The 21377-nt window shown below is 46.1% G+C and overlaps 1 protein-coding gene and 2 pseudogenes across 1 annotated transcript; all 3 read left to right on the top strand.

Moving 5' to 3' along the window:
* Positions 1-5522: 5522 nt before the first annotated feature.
* Positions 5523-6338, top strand: LOC150039604 (tripartite motif-containing protein 43-like). The gene has a single exon (XM_090327736.1). It carries the CDS (start codon positions 5523-5525, stop codon positions 6336-6338), a length of 816 nt encoding a protein of 271 aa, XP_090183862.1.
* A 3341-nt stretch (positions 6339-9679) lies between these two features.
* Positions 9680-15036, top strand: LOC150039603 (tripartite motif-containing protein 43 pseudogene; annotated as a pseudogene).
* A 57-nt stretch (positions 15037-15093) lies between these two features.
* The window catches only part of LOC150039602 (integrator complex subunit 13-like), a 48437-nt pseudogene continuing 42153 nt past the window's right edge, over positions 15094-21377 (top strand).

Genomic DNA, 21377 nt, shown 5'->3' with positions numbered 1-21377 from the left:
CCTGAAAAGCGTCGGCGGAGGGCGCTGGGCTGGGCAGCCCCAACCGCCACAGGAACTAGCATAGGACCAGGCCAGCAGTCGCCAGAGGCCAGATGCAGGAACCAGCGCAGACCAGAATAGCAAGCAGCAGAACCCAGATGAGGACCACAGGCTGGCTGAAATCCGAGGGGAGTGAATGATTCTCCAACACCATGGATCACCCACAGCCAAACGCAGAGGAGTGAGTAGCCCAGTGGGTAGCCCAGCGGGTAGTCTAGCATGTCCCCAAACCCATCGGGAAAGCAGAGCTGGTGCCAAGCTTTAGAATGTAACTCAGGATCTTCCACCCTGCCTGAGAAAGACTGACAGGAGCAGGGGGGCAAGGAATTTAGAATCCTGTCCCTTCCCTCAACAGCCCCCTCCCCCAGGCCATTGACTGGAGACTGACAGGTGGGCAGGCGATAAGATCCAGCACCCACCAAGGGAGGCGGATCTGTCCCTGCTCCCATCCACCAAACAGACTCCTCTCCCGGGCCTCTGAATGGAGACTGACAGGCAGGCGGGCAAAAAACCCAGCACCTCACCAAAGGGGGCAGTGGTATCCCTGCTACCACCCCGCCCAACAGGGTCCACTCCCAGGCCTTTGACAGGAGACTGACAAGTGGGCTGGCACTAAGATGCAGCACCTCACCAAAGGAGGTAGAGGTGTCCCAGCTCACCTGCCCAACAGATTCCTCTCCCAGGCCACTGACTCTGGAGAGTGTGGGGCGCTGAGACTCTGCTTTCCAACAGCGGGTGGGTTGAGCGGGAGTCTAGGAGCCAGCATCTGTCCCCCTCAAATCTTGAGCTGGACACCCTCCAGCTGGGAATCCAGCAAGACAGCACCAAGGAGCACCCACCAGCTGGCCGACCTGAGAATCCTGGCAACTCCCAAACTCCAGATCCTTGGCCAGGGGCCACCCCTGGAAGCAGAGCAAGAAAACCAACCAACCACCCAGCGCGCTGAGACTGAAGTGCACTGATCCAACCCACGGGCCACTGTGAGGCCACTGGTTGGGCTGAGAGCAAGTCGTGCAGCAGCACACAGCCTCTGGGAACAGGCCAAACACCCGCAAAAACTGCAAACTCTCACCCAGTCAGCAGAGGAATCAATTTGGCCGAGAACCACAGGTTTACACTGATTTTCAGAACCACCAGTCCCAATCCAAGTAAAGACCGCCACCTACCGACCTCAGAGCAAATTACAACAACAGTTGTCCAAGCCTAGGAGACCACAAAGACAAATTATGACATACATAAATAATCAAAATCCCACGCAAAGCCCAAAAGGAAACAAGAGGGAAGGGACGAGAGAGATGGCACCATCCCAAGAAATGACACCTGAAGAGACAGGAAACATGACCCTATTCAAGGAGATGATTGTGGACACGACTAAAGTGATTAAAACAGAATTCCAAAAGAAATTCCAGGAACATAAGCAGGAAATCACCAAAGAGCTCCTCGAATTCAAAAGAGAAATAGAAGAAAAGATTAATACCCTCACAGCAGACATGATCAGCTCAGTGTCCACACTTCAAGCAAAAATGGAGGCATTAAGCAGCAGATTGACTGAGATGGAGAATAGAACATCAGGAACAGAAGACAAAACACAAGAGTTGGAACAGAGTCTCTCCACCTTGGAAAAATCAGTGAGAATCCACCAGAGAGAGCTCCAGGAACTGACAGATGCAGCAAAGAAGCCTAATCCTAGTGTAATAGGGATTGAGGAGAACACAGAATTTCAGGACAAAGGAATGCAACCATTATTCACCAAAATCATAGCAGAGAACTTCCCCAATCACAAAAGGGAAAATACTCACATTACTGAAGGTTTCAGGACTCCAAACAGGCAAGATCCTAGAAGGAACTCATCTAGACATATAGTAAAGACACTAGACCTGAATACCAAGGAATTGATCTTAAATGCTGCAAAAACAAAGAAAGAGCAGTACTACAATGAGAAAAAAATTTGAATTACAGCAGATCTCTCCACGCAATCCCTAAATGCAAGAAAAGCTTGTAAAAACACCATTGATGTCCTGAAGACCAATAACTGCCAATCCAGACTGATATATCCAGCAAAACTAGCATTTACATTTGAGGGAGAAACAAGAATATTTCACTCCAAAGAGAAGTTTTATGAACCCGTGCACACTAAACCAGTGTTAAAAAATACTAATTAATCAAGAAGAAATTGTGGAACATCAAGAACCCCCATCAAGAAGCAAATATCTATAATTCACTAAACACAAAAGGGGGAAAAAGAGAGAGAAAGCAACTCAGAAATAAAAATAAATAACGACAATAGACACTGACCACTTCTCCATAATTTCCCTAAATGAGAATGGGCTGAACAATCCAATCAAAAGACACAGAGCAGAAGACTGGATTGAGAAACACCACCCATTCATATGTTGCCTCCAAGAGACTCACCTCACTGCCAAAGACAGAAACAAATTCCAAGTGAAAGGATGGAAACAAATTTTCCACTCAAATGAACCATGCAAAAAAGCGGGAGTAGCAATCTTAATCTCCGACAAAATTAACTTCTCAGTAAAATCAGTACATAAAGATAGAGATGGCTACTATATGTTATTAAAGGGTAAAATTGATGCCCATAATATTACAGTTATACATTTACTCCCCCAGCACGGGAGCACACAAATTCGTCAAATAAACTCTCTTAGAATTACAGAAGAAGATAGACTCAAACACAATCATAGTGGGAGACCTCAACAGACCACTCTGAACAAATGACAGGTCAACTCAACAAAAATTAAGCAAAGACACCATCGACTTGCAGATGTAACTTTAGTTTAGAAAACGTTCTCACGTGCTCAATCCAGATTGAGCGGTGGCCGCCACATCCTACCAGCAGCAGGTGTTTGGTCTTTACTGAATATGACTGCCAGTTCACCATGTCCTTAGACAAGTCCGACTTGCGGGGAGTTTTGAGGAGGTCCTGCTCCAGGCGGGGAGAGCCCCTGAGCGCTCTAGCTCCGGACTGCTTACATCACTGGTTGTGCCCAGGGGGGTATGTGCCAAAGGCACAGTATCCCGGGGCCAAAGGTAGCACCCTAGGCCTGCCTGTATGCTACTAACTAGGAAGCCCCACAGGTTGAGAGAGTTGGGAGAGAGTTCACAGGGTTCACAGACTTGAGTGAACTGTGTGAGTTGATTGAGGTGAGAAGATGGGGGGAGTTGAGTGAGTGCAGGGGGTTAGGACAGGGAGCTGAGCGAGATGAGGAGGGTAGATGGCTGAGAGGATGGGGAGTGTTAAGAGCAATGGGAGTGTTAGGAGAAGGTTCAGAGATTTGAGAGGGTGGAGGGGACTGAAAGGTGGAAGCGGGTCGGTGGGGTAGAGAGCGGTGAGAGATTTGAGAGGATTGGAGAGTTGAGCACATTGGAGAATGGGGAGATTTGAGAGAAGGAGAGGGTTGATATGGATGAGAGGGTTGGGAGGACTCGGTGTGAGGTGTGAGAGTTGAGAGTACTGAGTGGGTAGGGATGGTTGATTGAGAGGCTTGAGGGTTTTGAGAGGGCTAAGGGTTTTAGAAGGCATTCGGGAGAGATTTTGGAAAGGGCTGAGAGTCTCCAGTGGTTGAGCAAGTCAGTGGAGAGTGAAGAGTGTTAAGCGATCTGAGTGGGTTGAGTGTGTTGAGATTTGAGGTTGTTGAGGGGTCAAGGAGAGAGTTTAGGAAAAGTTAGGAAAGGGTTGGGAGGGTCGAGAGATTTTAGAATGTCAGGAGTTAAGAGGGTTCAGACTGTTGAGAGCCTTGGGACTGTTGTGAGGGTTGTGGGGGTTGGGAGACTTAGGGGAGGGTTAGGAGAGGGTTAGGAGGGATGACAGAATCGAGAGTGTTCAGAGAGTTGGGAGGGTTGAGAGGGTTGAGGATGAAATGAGCTGAGAGAGGTGAGAGGATTGAGGAAGTGGGAGGAGTTGACCCCTTTAGGACAGAAATGAGAGTTGTGTGGCTGAGAGGGATGGAGATTTGAGAGGCTTGAAAGAATTCACTAGGATTCCCTGCCAAGGCATCCCAGGAGCTTTCCCTCCTCTCCTCGGTGCCAGGGGCCACTCCTGGTGCTTTCTCTACTACAGCGCCAGTGACTGGTCTCTACCTAGAGAAGCCTCTGGGTCTGGTGCAGACCTTTCTGGATCGGGACAAGTGAACCTTGGGTTTGGTCAGTCTGCCTAAGAATTGCCCTCTCTGGAGACACCCCATGGGCTCCTTCCACTCTCCTTTCAGGCCTTTCATGTCTAGCGCGGATCCATTCCTCTAAGGGAAGCAAGAGCCTTTCTGGGCGTCCAGGACCTTCCAGACAGCAGGAAGGAGGACCTCTCTGGGCGGAACCCTGTGGATCACCACCAGCTCCAACGCCGGGTCTGCCGGGCTGTCTTTGTGATGGGCGAAGCGGAGGGCCACCCCACCTCGGCTCAGGGGCCATTCTCACCATGCCATGTGTCTCCGTGAACCCTCTTCCTTGCCTGTGTCTCCTGGCTGGTTCTAGACACCATGGTGTCCACCCCATCGCACCTCCACCACTTTAGTGCGCCATGAGGGTTGCATTGGTTTTCGGTGTTCGAACCCACCTTGGGGCTTGGGGAAGTCCCGAAGACACCGCAGACCGAGGAATGGAGGTTTCCTGGCCCCAAGGGCCTGGGGGCAACCTGCTCGGGCTCCAGCTGTTCTACCCTCCCCTGCCTGCTCTCCTGCCTGCTCTCCTCCTGCTCCCTCCCCATCCGCCAGTCCCCATCCCTCCCACCCCGGACCTCAGAAGCAAAACCACATTCTGTTTTTGAACAAGGTGGTGTCCATGGGCGGGCGAGACTCTTGGCCTGGGCTCCAACCGCCCGGGCCTCCTCCCCTCGCCCGCTTCCCTCCCCTCCCTTCCCCTCTCCCCGGCTCCCCACTCTACCGGGGGTCTCTGTGATCCCCTGTCCCTTTCCCAAATCACAAAAACTTCCTGCACTCGAGTGGTTGTTGGACAGCATGTATATAAGCAGAAGGAATCCCTGTGGAACCCGAAGAGGAACACCCCAGTCGTGTTTGGAGGACCTAGTTAGAAGCCAGTGGCAGAAAGCAGAAGCAAAGTTGTGGTGGCCAGGTGGTGCCTGGCTAGTGTGGTTGATATGCAAATGAGATGGCCTGAGGGACCACCCTTGGGAGCGCAGATCCCCCTCTCTGGCCACACCACGTCAGCCTATAAAAGGGCTGGAAGCCCGGGGATGTTGTCTTTGGAGCAGGCCCTACTGCAGCCAGAACCAGCCAGCCTCCGGTACCCGTACCGAGTACCGAGGATCAAGGCCGCGCCGGCACCACGGGGAGAACAAGGGTCACAGACACCCACCAGTGGAGAGGGCGGCTGAGGAGAAACGGGAGGTGATCTTAAAGCACATGGAAACTTTGTGGGAGAAGAAAGACGAAAACCAGAGAAACCTAGAGGAGGGGAGGGGGGGGGAAATCGTAGACCGGTGGATTTGGTTTGTGAGCAGACATGGAGAGATGACGGCGGAATTGTATGTGGAGGCACCCAACCCCAGTCTCCAGGGGGAAGGCGAAGGACCACTTGTAGAAAGCTTTCTCAACCAAGGAAGGAGGGGTTTAGAGCAACTGTGGACAGTGGAGCGGCACTTTCTCCAGAAGCAGGCTCACCTGAGGCAGGTGTACCAGGACTTGATGACAGCCTACCAAAAGGCAGATGTGGAAATGCTCCAGGAGTTGGAAGATGCTCTGGAAAGCTGTAAGTGCGCCTTGCGTTTCATGCCCCAGCCCGTGGAGCCGCAGCTCAGTCCTCCTTCCGTTCCCGGACTGACAGAGACCCTTAGCTGGTACCGAGGGACGGTGAACTTCGGTCCCTGGATACAGAGTCCACCTCTGCTGCCTGGTCACGGGAGGACCTCTCGAGGGGCCCGGGGACACGCAGATTCCAGGGAGGAAGGAGCCGGCTGCAGGCTTGCTCTCGGCGCCCCGGTCTTCATCTCGGGGAAACATTACGGGGAGCTCAGCGTGGACGACTCTTCCTCCTGGGCTTTGGGGGTGTGCAGGAATTTTGTAGGATTCCCTCCAAATGCATCCCAGGACCTTTTCCTCCTCTCCTCTGTGCCAGGTAGCAGTCCCGGCGCTCTCTGTACTACCTCACCACTGCTTCCTCTCTATCTAGAGAAGCCTGTGGGTCGGTTGGGAGTCTTTCTGGACCTGGGCAATGGGACCGTGAGTTTTGTCAACGTGGCTAAGAGTTCCCTTCTCTGGAGATACCAAAGCGGCTCCTTCCACTCTCCAGTCAGGCCTTTTATTTGCAGCGCCGACCCATTCCCCTAGGCGGAGAGCCTTTCCAGGGGGGTCAAGGACCATGTACCCGGCAGCAAGGAGGAGCAGTGTGGGCGGCACACTGTGGGCCACGCGCCACAAGGCCAGGTCTGCCCTCCTGTTTTTATGGCAGGCTAACGGGGAGCCACCCAGACTGCCTCAGGGGCCTTTCCAACATGCTATGTGTCTCTGTGGCCCCTGTCCCTTGTCCGGTGCCCTGGCTGGTCTCCGGACAGCGCGGGACCCCCTCCCTGCCCAAGCCCCTCGCCCCCCCGCCCGGCCCCTGCCACACTGCTCCTTGGGTGCTGAATTGGGTTCGGTAGTCCCAACCCACCTCGGCCTGGGAGAAGACCATAAGGCTCAGCTGGCCTTATGGTCATGGAGGTTTTCCGCCACCAAGGGCATGGAGGCAAATTCCTCAGGCTCCAACTCTTATCCCCTCCCCAAAGACGTCTCCTCCAGCTTCCACTACATGCGGCAGCCCCCCGCTCCTCGCCCTCCCCCCCAGGCCAAATAATAAAGTTCATTTCAAACATGGTGTTTATTCAGGGAGATGGTGCTTCGGGTTAGCCCATGGGTGTTTGAAAGGTTTCAGGAAGAGTTGAGAGTTGTGAGAGGAGAGAGAGTGTTGAGAAGATTGAGTGACGTGAAAGGGCTGAGATGGTTGAGAGATTTAGGAGAGAGTGGAGAGGGTCGAGAGGCTTGAGAGGGTTGATGTTGGGGTCCTTCTCGGACGTCTTGGCAGGGGAGGGGGGAATGGCGGTGGTGTCCACGAATCATCCCGGGGACACAGACTGTGGAGACCGGAGTCTCGGTGCAGATGTAACTTTAGTTTAGAAAACGTGCTCACGTGCCCAATCCAGATTGAACGGTGGCGACCACATCCTACCAGCAGCAGGTGTTTGGTCTTTACTGAATGTGACTGCCAGTCCACCATGTCCTTAGACATGTCCCACTTGCGGGGAGTTTTGTGGAGATCCTGCTCCAGGCGGGGAGAGCCCCTGAGCGCTCTAGCTCCGGACTGCTTACATCACTGGTTGTGCCGAGGGAGGTATGTGCCGAAGACACAGTATTCCGTGCCAGAGGTAGCAGCCTAGGCCTGCCTGTTTGCCACTAGCTAGGAAGCCCCACAGGTTGAGAGAGTTGGGAGAGAGTTCACAGGATTCACAGACTTGAGTGAACTGTGTGAATTGATTGAGGTGAGAAGACGGGGGGAGCTGAGTGAGTGCAGGGGTTTAGGACAGGGAGCTGAGCAAGATGAGGAGGGTAGAGGGCTGAGAGGTTTGGGAGTGTTAAGAGCAATGGGAGTGTTAGGAGAAGGTTCAGAGTTTTGAGGGGGTGGAGGGAACTGAAAGTTGGAAGCGGGTCGGTGGGGTAGAGATGGTTGAGAGATTTGAGAGGATTGGAGAGTTGAGCACATTGGAGAATGGGGAGACTTGAGAGAAGGAGAGGGTTGATATGGATGAGAGGGTTGGGACGACTCGGTGTGAGGTGTGAGAGTTGAGAGTACTGAGTGGGTAGGGATGATTGATTGAGAGGCTTGAGGGTTTTGAGAGGGCTAAGGGTTTTAGAAGGCGTTCGGGAGAGATTTTGGAAAGGGTTGAGAGTCTCCAGTGGATGAGCGAGTCAGTGGAGAGTGAAGAGTATTAAGCGATCTGGGTGGGTTGAGTGTGTTGAGATTTGAGATGGTTGAGGGGTCATGGAGAGAGTTTAGGAAAAGTTAGGAAAGGGTTGGGAGGGTCGAGAGATTTTAGAATGTCAGAAGTTAAGAGTGTTCAGATTGTTGAGAGCCTTGGGATTGTTGTGAGGGTTGTGGGGGTTGGGAGACTTAGGGGAGGTTTAGGAAAGGGTTAGGAGGGATGACAGAGTGGAGAGTGTTCAGAGAGTTGGGAGGGTTGAGAGGGTTGAGGATGAAATGAGCTGAGAGACGTGAGAGGATTGAGGAAGTGGGAGGAGTTGACCCCTTTAGGACAGAAATGAGAGTTGTGTGGCTAAGAGGATGGAGATTTGCGAGGCCTGAAAGAATTCAGTAGGATTCCCTGCCAAGGCATCCCAGGAGCTTTCTATCCTCTCCTAGGTGCCAGGGGCCACTGCTGGGGCTGTCTCTACTACAGCGCCAGTGACTGGTCTCTACCTAGAGAAGCCTCTGGTTCTGGTGCTGGCCTTTCTGGATCTGGACAACTGAACCGCGGGTTGGGCCAGTCTGCCTAAGAATGACCCTCTCTGGAGACACCCCATGGGCTCCTTCCACTCTCCTTTCAGGCCTTTCATTTCTAGCTCGGACCCATTCCCCTAAGGGAAGCAATAGCCTTTCCGGGCGTCCAGGACCTTCTAGACAGCAGGAAGGAGGACTGGTCTCGGCGGTACCCTGTGGATCACCACCAGCTCCAAGGCCGGGTCTGCCGGGCTGTGTTTGTGATGGTGGAAGCAGAGGGTCACCCCACCTCGGCTCAGGGGCCATTCCCACCATGCCATGTGTCTCCGTGAACCCTGTCCCATGCCTGTGTCTCCTGGCTGGTTCTAGACACCACAGAGTCCACCCCATCGCACCTCCACCACTTTACTGCTCCATAAGGGTTGCATTGTTTTTGGGTGTCAGAACCCACCTCGGGGCTTGGTGAAGCCCCGAAGACACAGCAGACCGAGGAATGGAGGTTTCCTGGAACCAAAGGCCTGGGGGCAACTTGCATGGGCTCCAGTTGTTCTGCCCTCCCCTGCCTGCTCTCCTGCCAGCTCTCCTCCTGCTCCCTCCCCATCGGCCAGTCCCCATCCCTCCCACCCCCGACCTCAGAAGCAAAACCACATTCTGTTTTTGAACAAGGTGGTGTCCGTGGGTGAGACTCTTGGCCTGGGATCCATCCGCATGGGCCTCCTCCCCTCCCTCGCCTCCCTCCCCTCCCCTCCCCTCCCCACTCCAACGGGGGTATCTGTGATCCCCCTGTCCCTTCCCCAAGTCAGAGAAACTTCCCGCACTCGAGTGGCTGTTGGACTGTATAAGCAGAAGGAATCCCTCAGGAACCCGAAGAGGAACACCACAGTCGTGCTTGGAGGACCTAGTTAGAAGCCAGTGGCAGAAAGCAGAAGCAAAGGAGTGGTGGCCCCTTGGTGCCTGGCCAGTATGGTTGATATGCAAATGAGATCGCCTGAGGCACCAGCCCTGGGAGTGCACATCCCCCTCTCTGACCACAGCACCTCAGCCTATAAAAGGGCTGGAAGCCCGGGGAGGTTGTCTTTGGAGCAGACCCTGCTGCAGCCAGAACCAGGCAGCCTCAGGCTACCGAGGATCAAGGCAGCAGCAGCAGCAGAGGGGGCTGCGGGAATACATGCTCTTTAGAATTGCGCTCTTGGGAAAGATGGAATCGGTCCTTGCTCGAGCCTTCCAGGAAGAGGTGAGATGCCTCATCTGCATGGTCACGTTGATGGACCCGGTCACCATCAAGTGTGGGCACACTTTCTGTCGCCCCTGTCCCCGCCTTGCCTGGGAAGAAGCCACAACTCCGGCCAGGTGCCCTGCGTGCAGGGAGCCCTCCCAGCAAGGAGAAGTGCGAAGCAATGTGGTTTTGAGCAGGGTGGTCTCCGCCATGGGAAAAGCCAGCCTCCGACGATTCCTGAGCTCCCAGGAGCACCAGTGTGGGACCCACCGGGTGACCAAGCACATGTTCTGTGAGGAGGACAAGAACCTGCTGTGTGAGCACTGCTCCCAGGCTCGGGAGCACAGGGGTCACACCCACCCACCAGTGGAGAGGGTGGCTGAGGAGAAACGAGAGGTGATGTTACAGCACATGGAAACTATGTGGGAGAAGAAAGAAGAAAACCAGAGAAACCTAGAGGAGGGGAGGGAAATCGTGGACCGGTGGATTTCATTTGTGAGCAGACACAGAGAGATGACAGTGGAATTGTACGTGGCGGCGCCCCACCCCAATCTCCAGGGGGAAGGCGAGGACCACTTGTAGAAAGCTTTCTCAACCAAGGAAGGAGGGGTTTAGAGAAACTGTGGACAGTGGAGCGGCACTTTCTCCAGAAGCAGGCTCACCTGAGGCAGGTGTACCAGGACTTGATGACAGCCTACCAAAAGGCAGATGTGGAACAACTTCAGCAGTTGGAAGATGCTCTGGTAAGCTGTAAGTGCGCCTTGCTCTTCATGCCCCAGCCCGTGGAGCCACAGCTCAGTCCTCCTTCCGTTCCCGGACTGACAGAGACCCTCAGCCCGTACCGAGGGATAGTGACCTTCCGTCCCTGGATACAGAGTCCACCTCTGCTGCCTGGTCACGGGAGGACCTCTCGATGGGACCGGGGACACGCAGATTCCAGGGAGGATGGAGCCGGCCGCAGGCTTGCTCTCTGCGCCCCGGTCTTCATCTCGGGAAAACATTACTGGGAGCTCAGCGTGGATGACTCTTCCTCCTGGGCTTTGGGGGTGTGCAGGAATTTTGTAGGATTCCCTCCAAATGCATCCCAGGACCTTTTCCTCCTCTCCTCTCTGCCAGGTTGCAGTCCCGGCACTCTCTGTACTACCTCACCATTGCTTCCTCTCTACCTTACTTGTATTAATTTTATTATCAATTTAAACACTATTATTATTATGATTATTATTATTAGTATTATTTTGCTAGACCAGGGACATAAACTCAGGGCCTGAGCACTCTCCTTGGGATTCCCTCAAAGTTAATGCTCTACGACTTGAGCCACAGCACTATTTCTGGCTTTTCTGCCTATGTGGTACCGAGGAATCGAACCACTAGGCCAAACTCCCGGACTATTACTAATATTTGTTAGGCTTTCTTTCTTTCTCTCTTTCTCTTTCTTTCTTTCTTTCTTTCTTTCTTTCTTTCTTTCTTTCTTTCTTTCTTTCTTTCTTTCTCTCTGTGTCTCTCTCTTTCTCTCTCTCTGTCTTCCTCTCTCTCTTTCTTTCTTTCTTTCTTTCTCTCTTTTTCCCTCACTCTTTTTGCCTTTTCCGTATATCCGCAACATTGTTGTATCAGCTTTATGCCTCCAAAAAGAAAAAAGTTATGAGTAAAAAACAGTTCTTGGGCCAGGCGTTTGGCCTAGTGGTATAATGTTTACCTAATATGCACGAACACATGGGTTTGATTCCTCAGCATCACATATATGGAAAAAGCTGGAAGTGGTGCTGTGGCTCAAGTGGTAGAGTGCTAACCTTGAGAAAGCCCAAGGACAGTGCTTAGGCCCTGAGTTTAAGTCCCAGGACTGTCAAAAATAAAAAAGGAAAAACCAAACACTTCCTTTTTTTATAGATAGAAGGGTATGAATAGGGAATATTTAGGGAAGGGGACTAAAATATGAATTTAAGTGAATTTAGTAAAAGGCAGACATTATGGTTCAGTATGATTATTTCAGAGAAAAGAAAGAGGAGAGAAGCAAAATTCAAAATTGAATGAGAGAGTAAGAGATCTGTGTCAAAATATATGGATATATTATTTAAAAATTTTCCTGTAATTTTTTTCTGTCATTTTAAAAAATGGAATTAATGGATTACTTTGTGAAAATGTGTTTTTCATAACATTTGATCTTAAGATATTTATGATTAGGCTGGGGATGTGGCTAAGTGGTAGAGTGCTTGCCTAGAATGCATGATGCCCTGAGTTCAATTCCTCAGTACCACATAAACAGAAAAAGCTGGAAGTGGCTTTATGGCTGAGATTGTAAAGTGCTGGCCTTGAGCAAAAGTACCTCAAGAAAAAAAGTGTTCAGTCATAAGTTCAAGGCCCAGAACTGGCAAAAAATATATATATATGTATACATATATATATATGTAGCCTTACAACTGGTAACATAGTTACCTATTGTTCTTTTTTTTTTCCTTTTTGTGTCAGTCCTGGGTCTTGAACTCTGGGTCTGGGCACTGTCCCTGAGCTTCTTTTGCCTAAGGCTAGCACTTTACCACTGGAGCCCTACTGCTACTTCTGAATTTTTCTGTTTATGTGATACTGAAGAATTAAACCTAGGCTGGGAGTTTGGCCTACCAGTAGAGTGCGTGCCTAGCATGCATGAAGATTCCTCGGTACCACATAGATAGGAAAAGCTGAAAGTGGTGCTGTGGCTCAAGTGGTAGAGGTGCTAGCCTTGAGAAAGCCCAAGGAAAGTGCTTAGGCACTGAGTTCAAACCCCAGTACTGGACAAAAAAAAGAGAAAAGAAAAAAGAATCCAGGGCTTTACATATGATAGGCAAGCACTGTACCACTAAGCCACATTACAGCCCCTATATTCATTATAGCCTTTTATAACTTATGAAGTGCAACTCTCCCTTCTACCCTTCCCTCCTCTCTGCCCCATCCCTCTCTCCTCTCCTCCTTTCCTCTTCTTGCCTTCTCTTTTCTCCCCTCTGCCCTTCTCCTCTCCCATCCCCTCCTGTCCAACTTCCCGCAGCAATCCTCATTCTTTCTTCTTTTTTCTCTGCTCATCCTGTCTTCTTCTTTTCTTCCCTCTCCCCTGCACTCTCTCCTTCCCTCTCTCTTTTGTCTTCTCCTTCCTTCCATTCACCTCATACTTTTCCTTTTTTGACATACTCTTATTACCTTGCTCAGGCTGGCCTTGAACTTTCAGACTGAAGTGATCTTCCCACCTCACCCTCCCCATTAGCTGGGACTATAGGCATATATATAGTCTATCCAGTACACATATTCTTCCTTCAAAACAGCTTTATCAAGAATAATTCACGTATCTAGCCATTTCCCTACTTAAAACCTACAAGTTATCATTTAAAATATATTCACAGATGGGCATTCAATTTTACAATATGTCTTCACCTTAAAATTCTCCATATACTTTTTAGCTGTTATGTGTTATCTCCTCCATACTCCCATCAGACAAGGCATCACTAATCTATTTTCTAGAACAGAACAGATTTCTCTGTTTTAGTCATGCCATATAATAGAATCATATGGTCTTTTGTAACTGCCTTTTTGGACTTAGCATTTGCAGTATCTTCAAGGTTCATCCATATTATAGTATTCACCAGTAAGTACTTCAGTCTTTTTTATGACTAGTATTCTCATGCATTAGATCCCTACATTTTATCTATCTCCTTGTCAGTTAATCATATTCAGATTCACCTTCTGGCTGTTGTCTATAATGGTAATATAGGCATGCTATTTGTGTGTGAAAGTTATATTTTAATTTTTTGGAAATTTGGTAACCTGTATTTAACAATTTGAAGAACTGTCAAATTTGTAGCTATCTGACTTTTTGGTTCTAAACATCATAATTGGTGTAGTGTTACCTATTGTGGTTTGTTTTGTTTTTAATGGTCCTGGGGCTTGAACTCAGAGCCTGGATGCAGTCTTCAAACTTTTTTTGCACAAGGACATCACTCTACCAGTTTGAGCCATAGCACCACTTCTAGCCTCTTCTGAGTACTTTATTGGGAATAAGAGTCTCATAAACTTCCTGGGTTAGCTTTGAACTCGGAAATCTTTCAACTACTAGTAGCTAGTAGCTAGGAGCATAGGTGTAAACCACCAATGCTCTGCCCTGTGGGGTTTTTGTTAGTATCTACTTAAGAAGATTCTTTTTTTTTGCTAGTCCTGGTGCATGAACTCAGGGCCTGAGCCCTGTCCTTGGGCTTTCTCAAGGCTAGAGTTCTACCAGTTGAGCCACAGCACCACTTCTGCCTTTTTCTGTGTATATGGTACCAAGGAATTTAACCCGGATATTCGTGCATAGTAGGTGAGCACTCTACCACTAGGACAAACTCCCAGCCCCAAAGAGTCTTCTTTGTTCTTAGTTCACTGAAGCTTTTTTAGACTGGGTATTTTTTTAAATATATTTTTATTGTAATTAATAGAAGGGTTACATGGTATTTGCCAGATAAATGGTACCTTATTTCCCACACATTGATACCCTTTCACATGTCGTGATCGCCATTTCCTTTCCCCCCTCCCCCACCCCTCATCTTGTTTTCCCCGGTTCCTATCCAATTTCAGATAACCAAATACAATTATATCTGATATATCAGGTAACAAAGTGAGAGAGTGTAACAATATGAGATAACCAAGGGTAGACTGGGTATTTTTTTAAACCTCGATTTTGTTAAGTCCCTGTATCTGTGTTTATAGAGTTGGTTACATGATTTTTGTGTTTTTTTTATCCTTTTTTTTTGCTAGTGCTGAGCATTTTTTTTGCCAGGGCCTGAGCATTGTCCTTCAGCTTTCTTAAGGCTAGCACTCTACCATTTGAGCCACAGCACCACTTTTATCTTTTTCTGTGTAGCCTGGAACTTTGTGCATTTTAGGCAAGTACTCTACCACTAGGCCAAATTCCCGGCCCTGATTTTTTTTTATTCTATTCATAAGATGTTTTATATAAATTGAATTTTTTAAAATCAGTCCTGGGGCTTAAACTCAGGGCCTGAGAGTTGTCCTTGGGTTTTCTCAAGGCTAGAACTCTACCACTTTAGCTTCAGCCCCACTTCCAGCTTTTTTCTATGTATGTGGGCCTTCCTGCATGCTAGGCAAGCACTCTACCACTAGGCCAAACTCCTGGCCCCTGATTTTTTATTTAAGATATCAAATCAGCTTTCTATGCCTGATGTAAATCTTCCTTGATGATGCTGTGTAATTCTGTGTGTGTGTGTATGTATATATATATATATATATGTATGTATATATGTACGTGTGTGTGTATGTCTGAGTTATAGCAGTATTTTGTTAAGGATACTTGTGTCCTCTTTTTTCAGAAATATGGTTTATAGTTTTCTTCTGGTGTTTTTGTCTCCTTTGTCACCACCATTTCTTCCTGTTTGTATCTTATGGCATCATTAGCTGCTGTTGGGCCTCCTAACCCTCGAGCAGACCCCGAGTGGTGCAGTATTCTGCACGGTCTTGTGGCTGCAGTGGAGACCCTTTCCAAAATTACTGAATATCAACATGAGGCTCAGACTTTACTCATGGAGAATGCAGAACGTGTTGGGAATAGGGGCCGAATAATCTGCATTACTAATGCAAAAAGTTGGGGTATATATGAGTTGCAACCATCGTTTCATTGAAGGAATTCTATTTCTGTTGTGGATTCTATGTGAAATTTAGGGTTTGCATGAAATCATTTAAGCATATTGAAAGTGTTCAGTGCAGTCTTTCCCCTGGTATTATATCTGTGTTCAATTCTAAATAAAATGGGCCAATTTAGGTGAAAACTGATTTAGATTATCATCATGGAAAGATTTGGATGTTTTCTTTTATATTTTTTTGTGAGTCATGGGGCATGGACTCTGGGCCTGGGTGCTGTCCCTGATCTCTTCTTCTCAAGGCTACTGCCTTAACTTTTGAGCAACAGCCCCACTTCCAGTTTTCTAGTTGTTAATTGGAGATAAGAATCCCACATTCTTTAGTGCCTGGACTGGCTTCAAACCATGATCCTCAGATCATGAGGATCTAGTAGCTAGGATTACAGGCTTTTTTTAAAGCTAGCTTGTTAATTTTGAATAAAAATATATCTACTGAAATAATTTTACATGCTCATACAACCAACAGCCAATAATTGTTTTAGTTTTTTTTTTCCTTCTAATTTTTTTTCTCTGTCTTTTCTTTCCATAGTGATAGTCATGTACGAATGCTTGAAGACTGTGTCCAGGAAACAATTCATGAACATAACAAGCTAGCTGCAAATTCAGATCAGTGAGTATAATTCATAAAATATTGTCTTTAACTTCATGTATTTATGTGATTATTTACAGTGTTTTTTTTAAATTTTTTTTGCTTTTTTCTAGTCCAGAGGCTTGAACTCAGAGACTGATCACTGTCCTTGGGCTTTTTCTCAAGGTTGGAGCTCTTCCAATTGAGCCAGAGCACCACTTTTGGCTTTTTTCTATGTGGTATCAAGGAATCAAACTCAAGTCTTCGTGCATGCAAGGCAAGCATTTTACCACTAGGCTATGCTCCTGGATTATTTGTAGTTTTTTATTTGGTTGTTTTTGTTTTATGTTTTTGTTTTTGTGCTAGGACTGGGACTTGAACTCAGGATCTGAGTATTGTTCCTTAGCTTTGTGCTCAAAGGTGTCACTCTACCATCCCTCCACTTCTGGCTTTTTGTTAGTTAATAAGAGATAATCTCATAGACTTCCTCTTCCCTGGCTGGCTTCAAACTGAGATCCTCAGATCTCGGTATCCTGAGTTATTAGGATACTGGTAACCTTCTTGGCTATCTCTCTTTATATATATATATATATATATATATATATATATATATATATATATATTTTTTTTTTTTTCTATCCCAGTCCTGGGCCTTGAACTCAGGGCCTGAGCACTGTCCTTGGGCTTTCTCAAGGCTAGGGCTCCACCACTTGAGCCTCAGCACCGCTTCTGGCTTTTTTCTATGTATGTGGTATCAAGGAATTGAACCTGGGTCTTCGTGCATGCTAGGCAAGCATTCTACCACTAGGCCAAACTCCTGCCCCCCCCACCGATTTTTTCTATGCATGTGGTTCCGAGGATCCAAACCAGGGTCATTGTGCATGCTAACTGAACACTCTACCATTAAGCCAAACTCCTAGCTCAAAAAGCAAATGTTCTGAGTATATGTATAAATGGCCTTTCAGTTTCCAAAGAATTTTAATAAAATTAAATATACCTGTTACACTGAACATCTATCCTTGTGCATGCTTGGCAAACACTCTATCACTAGGCCAAATTCCCGGCCCTGAGGGAAAAAAATACATACATAGATATATATATATGTACATATATATATGTATATGTTTTATTTTTGCCAGTCCTGGGGCTTGACCTCAGGCCCTGAGCACTGTCCTTGAGCTTTCTCAAGGCTAGAGCTCTACCACTTGAGCCACTGCATTACTTCCAGGTTTTTCTATGTATGTGGTATTGAGGAATCGATCCTGGGTCTTTGTGTGTACAGGATAAGCACTCTACCACTGGGCCAACCTTCCGGCTCTTGCTGAAAATATTTAAATATGATTAGTATACTTGCTGGAATTCTATTATTTGATCTAACAGATGAACCTGAAATTCTAACTTTGACTAGAAACTTTTTTGTTTTTCCTTGTACTTTAGAATATTACTTTTTCAGCTAGGAAAAGTGATAAGGAACAAATAGGCTGGGAGTTTGGCCCGGTGGTAGAGTGTTTGCCTAGCATGCATGAAGCCCCAGGATTGATTCCTGGGTACCACATACATAGAAAAAAGGACAAAATAATACACAAATTTCTACTGCAACAATAAAATACAGTAAGAAAATAAATTTCTAATATGTATTTGTTTTGATGCCTCATGCTCACATTTAGAAAATGTGCTGATTGTTAGTGGCATTATTCTGTATGTACCAAACTAAAATGTAATAGTTTATTGCATTATGTGATATTTTTTTTGTCTATACATGAATTTGAACTCATGGCCCTTGCTCTTGCTAGGCATGCATAATACCACTAAGCCATGCCTCCATTCCTATTTTTTAACTAGCCTGGGGACTGAACTCTAGGCCTGGGCACTATTCTTAGGCTTTCCTCAAGGCTAGTGCTCTACCACTTGAGCCTCAGTACTACTTCCAGCTTTTCTATGTATGTTGGTACTGAGGAATGGAACCTGGGTCTTCACGCAAGCACTCTACCACTAGGTCAAACTCCCAGCTCCATTCATCCCTATTTTTCACTGGTTATTTTTAGGATAGAATCTTGTTTCCTATCCTAAAGCACTTGAGGTGTAATCTGCCTACTATTAGGTTTTTGTGCTAACTGGCTCCACTCACTTGCCACTATGGCCAGCTGCCCTTCTGTAGAGCTAGTGCTTCAGAGACTTCTTGTCCAGACTCTACAGTCCTCTCAATCTGAGCATCTCAAGGAGCTTATGATGACAGGTGCATGCCACTGTGTTGTGTTATGCGTTAAGGAGTTGAGAAGGAGTCTTGTGAACTTTTGTTTGCATTGGTCTTTAATTGCACTGCTCTCATTCTTGGTCTTCCAAGTACTTGAGATGACAGTATTAGTATAGGGTTGGGAGCATGGCTTAGTGGTAGAGTGCATGCCTAGTATGCATGGAACACAGGGTTCTATTCCTCAGTACTACATACCCAGAAAAAAAAAGCTGGAAGTGGTGCTGTGGCCCAAATGGTGGAGTACTAGCCAACAGAAAGCCCAAGTACAGTGCTTAGGCCCTGAGTTTAAGATCCAGAACTGGCAAAAAATTATTAACACAGAAAAATTAATATTCAATGTCTATTTCCTTTATCATTTTCATTGAAAAATAATTATAAGAATTTTACAGCAGGGTTCAGTGGCTTATGCCTGTAATCCTAACTACTCATGAGGCTGAGATCTAAGGATCACAGTTCAAAGCCAGCGTGACCACTACAAAGCCAGGAGACTCTTATCTCCAATTAATCTCTAGAAAATCGGAAGTGGGGCTGTGGCTCAAGGGTAGGGCAGTAGCCTTGAGCTGAAGAGCTCAGGGACAGCACACAGGCCCAGCATTCAATCCCCATGAATCTGCCTCCCCACCTCATCCACCCTGCAAAGATTTTTTTCCTATGTGCATTTTAAATACACAGAAAATTAATAATTTTCACTTTATTTCAATTTGTATAATTATTTACTTCTCAGTGTTAATACAAATGTATTATATACTTTTATATACTCATTATATACTCTGTAACCTAACAATAGTAATATGTGATTTTAGCCCTATATTTTTAGTACATTAAGATTTTAATTGTTTATTTGCCTCAATTCAATTCTTTAGAGAGTATATATTCTATCTATCCTCTATTTTATCTTAAGTAAAAAGTTTCTTTATAAGTCTCATGCAGATTCAAAAATGTGAGTTGGTCTTGATTCATACCTACCCAGTGGGTGAGGACAGCCTTGTATCTGATCGTCCTAAAAAAGAAGTAAGTATAGATAAGTGTTAGATGAGAAAATTATTGTGAATTGTTATTAATGAATATGGGGAAAACTTAAAAATTAAAATGATTAACTCAATATTTTCTGCAAAATTTGCAAGGCAAACCTTTATGGCACATATCTCAATTGGCTCATAAGACTTATATTTGTAGATTTTTTTCAAATATTCTTTGCTTTGCTTCCCTAACACTTATTTTAATGAAATATGTTGCAAACCTATAAAGAGTTTGTATTGTTCCAAGTACTTGATTGAACTTTATTTCCTTTAATAACTAATTTTATTACATAAAAATTGTTTTTCCTTATTACCAAAGAACATACTCTAACATACTCTAGTTTCTTTGATAACAAAGAAACTAAGAAACTAATTCTATACTTTTAGAGTTGGTGGATGGAGAAAACATTTCCATCATTTACAATTGAATTGTTAAGTAAGTTAAGTTTAAAGAGAATTAACAAATTTAAAGATTCTGTTGATTTTTGATTGCCTATTCATCACCTTCTTCTCATGTCTGAGTTTTCTTTTTTGCATACTTTTCTGTAGTTGTCCCCTGTTTTAGCCAGTGAAGTTCACAGTGTTCGGGCGGGACGGCATCTTGCTACTAAATTGAATCTTTTAGTACAGCAACATTTTGACTTGGCTTCCACTACGATCACAAATATTCCCATGAAGGTTCTGTTTCCTGCCACTTGGAAAGCTTTGCTCTTAAAATATTTGTTTGACCAGTCATACTCATTTTAATGTAATCTTTACTTTTTCTCCCTGTATTATATTTTTTATTTTGCTAGCCCACATTCAGTGTCTGTGACCAGGTTAGTAAATCCACAGGAAAAGATCACAGAACAAAATCCTGTACTTTTATTTACGCTATGAATGTGTAAAATAAGATAAAGAACAGTTGTGTTCTTGTTATTTTCATTAAACATAACCTGTATTTTAAATTGTTTTTCTGTGATTCTTTTTCGGAGGCATTAGATTTTACATACTTGCTATATTCTAGTGAATCATTATGCTACTTTTGTTTCTAACTAGAGAAGAAGTCATAGCTTGCAATTGTTTATTTTATGGCTGAAAATTCAGAGATGTGAGTCCTATGATTTAACTAATAGGGTTTCTTAGGAATCTGTTGCTTCTTGTTCATTTGCATTATAGTAAGTTGTCTGTTGTCAGCATAGTGGTGGGTATATTGTAAGCTGTTAAGAGTTGTTTCTGAGCAGACTTGAATTTAACTGTATTGATTATACCCAAAATATTGAGTAACTATTCTACCTAAGACTTCACACTGACGTTGTTGTACTAGTTTCAGTTTAGTGGAGGTAACAGGATGTTTCTGTGTAATCCTGACCTAATGACCTTCCCATTTTAGCTCTGAGGACTGAGATTATAACTATATGCCACCATACCTGGCTTCACTTTCAGGTTTTTTTTTTTGGCGGGGTGGGGGTGGGCGGGGTGTTGCAGGTCCTGGGCTTGAGCTCAGGGACTGAGCTCTGTCCCTGGACTTTCTCAAGGCTAGAGCTCTACCACTTGAGCCTCAGCACCACTTCCAGCTTTTTTCTATGTATGTGGTACTGAGGAATTAAACCTGGGTCTTCCTGCGTGCTAGGCAGGCACTCTACCACTAGGCCAAACTCCCGGCCCCAGTTCAGTTTCACTTTGCTCTGCCATTAAGTATCAGCATTCAATTTTTGGGGAAATATAATTCTTTCATTATTAGTTTCCTCTGAATTCCATATGCTGGTTCCTTATTACTATATTGTAAGGCTCTGGTGGCTTAAGTCTGTAAACGCAGCTACTCAGGAGGCTTAGATATGAGGATTGCAGTTCAAAGCCAGCAAGGGCAGGAAAGTCCACTCTTATCTCCATTTAACCCCCAGGGAAAATGGAAGTGGAGCTATGGCTCAAGGTGGTAGAGCGCCAGCCTTGAGTGAAAGAGCTAAGAGACAGTTCCCAGGTGCTGAGTTCAAGCCCTATAACCAACAAGAAGGGCCTGTGGGGGACATACCTTAGGCTCATATTCCTAATGTAGAAACAATTGACAAAATAACAAATGCACTTATATGCTTTTTTTTTTTACAAATACACCTTATAAAAATACTGACTATATTGATTACTTGCTTATTATAGCTGACATTTGTTTGCTTCTGCCATTATATCTTTTAGTCTTTACTCACTTAAGTAA

Source organism: Megascapheus bottae, unplaced genomic scaffold, assembly GCF_031878675.1.
Source record: "Megascapheus bottae isolate mThoBot1 unplaced genomic scaffold, mThoBot2.hap1 HAP1_SCAFFOLD_41, whole genome shotgun sequence".
Taxonomy (NCBI): domain Eukaryota; kingdom Metazoa; phylum Chordata; class Mammalia; order Rodentia; family Geomyidae; genus Megascapheus; species Megascapheus bottae.
This window is presented reverse-complemented; position numbering and strand designations above follow the sequence as displayed.

What these genes read in the sequence shown, in the direction of transcription:
- LOC150039604 (XM_090327736.1), top strand. Translation starts at nt 5,523, where the DNA reads ATGACGGCGGAATTGTATGTGGAGGCACCCAACCCCAGTCTCCAGGGG.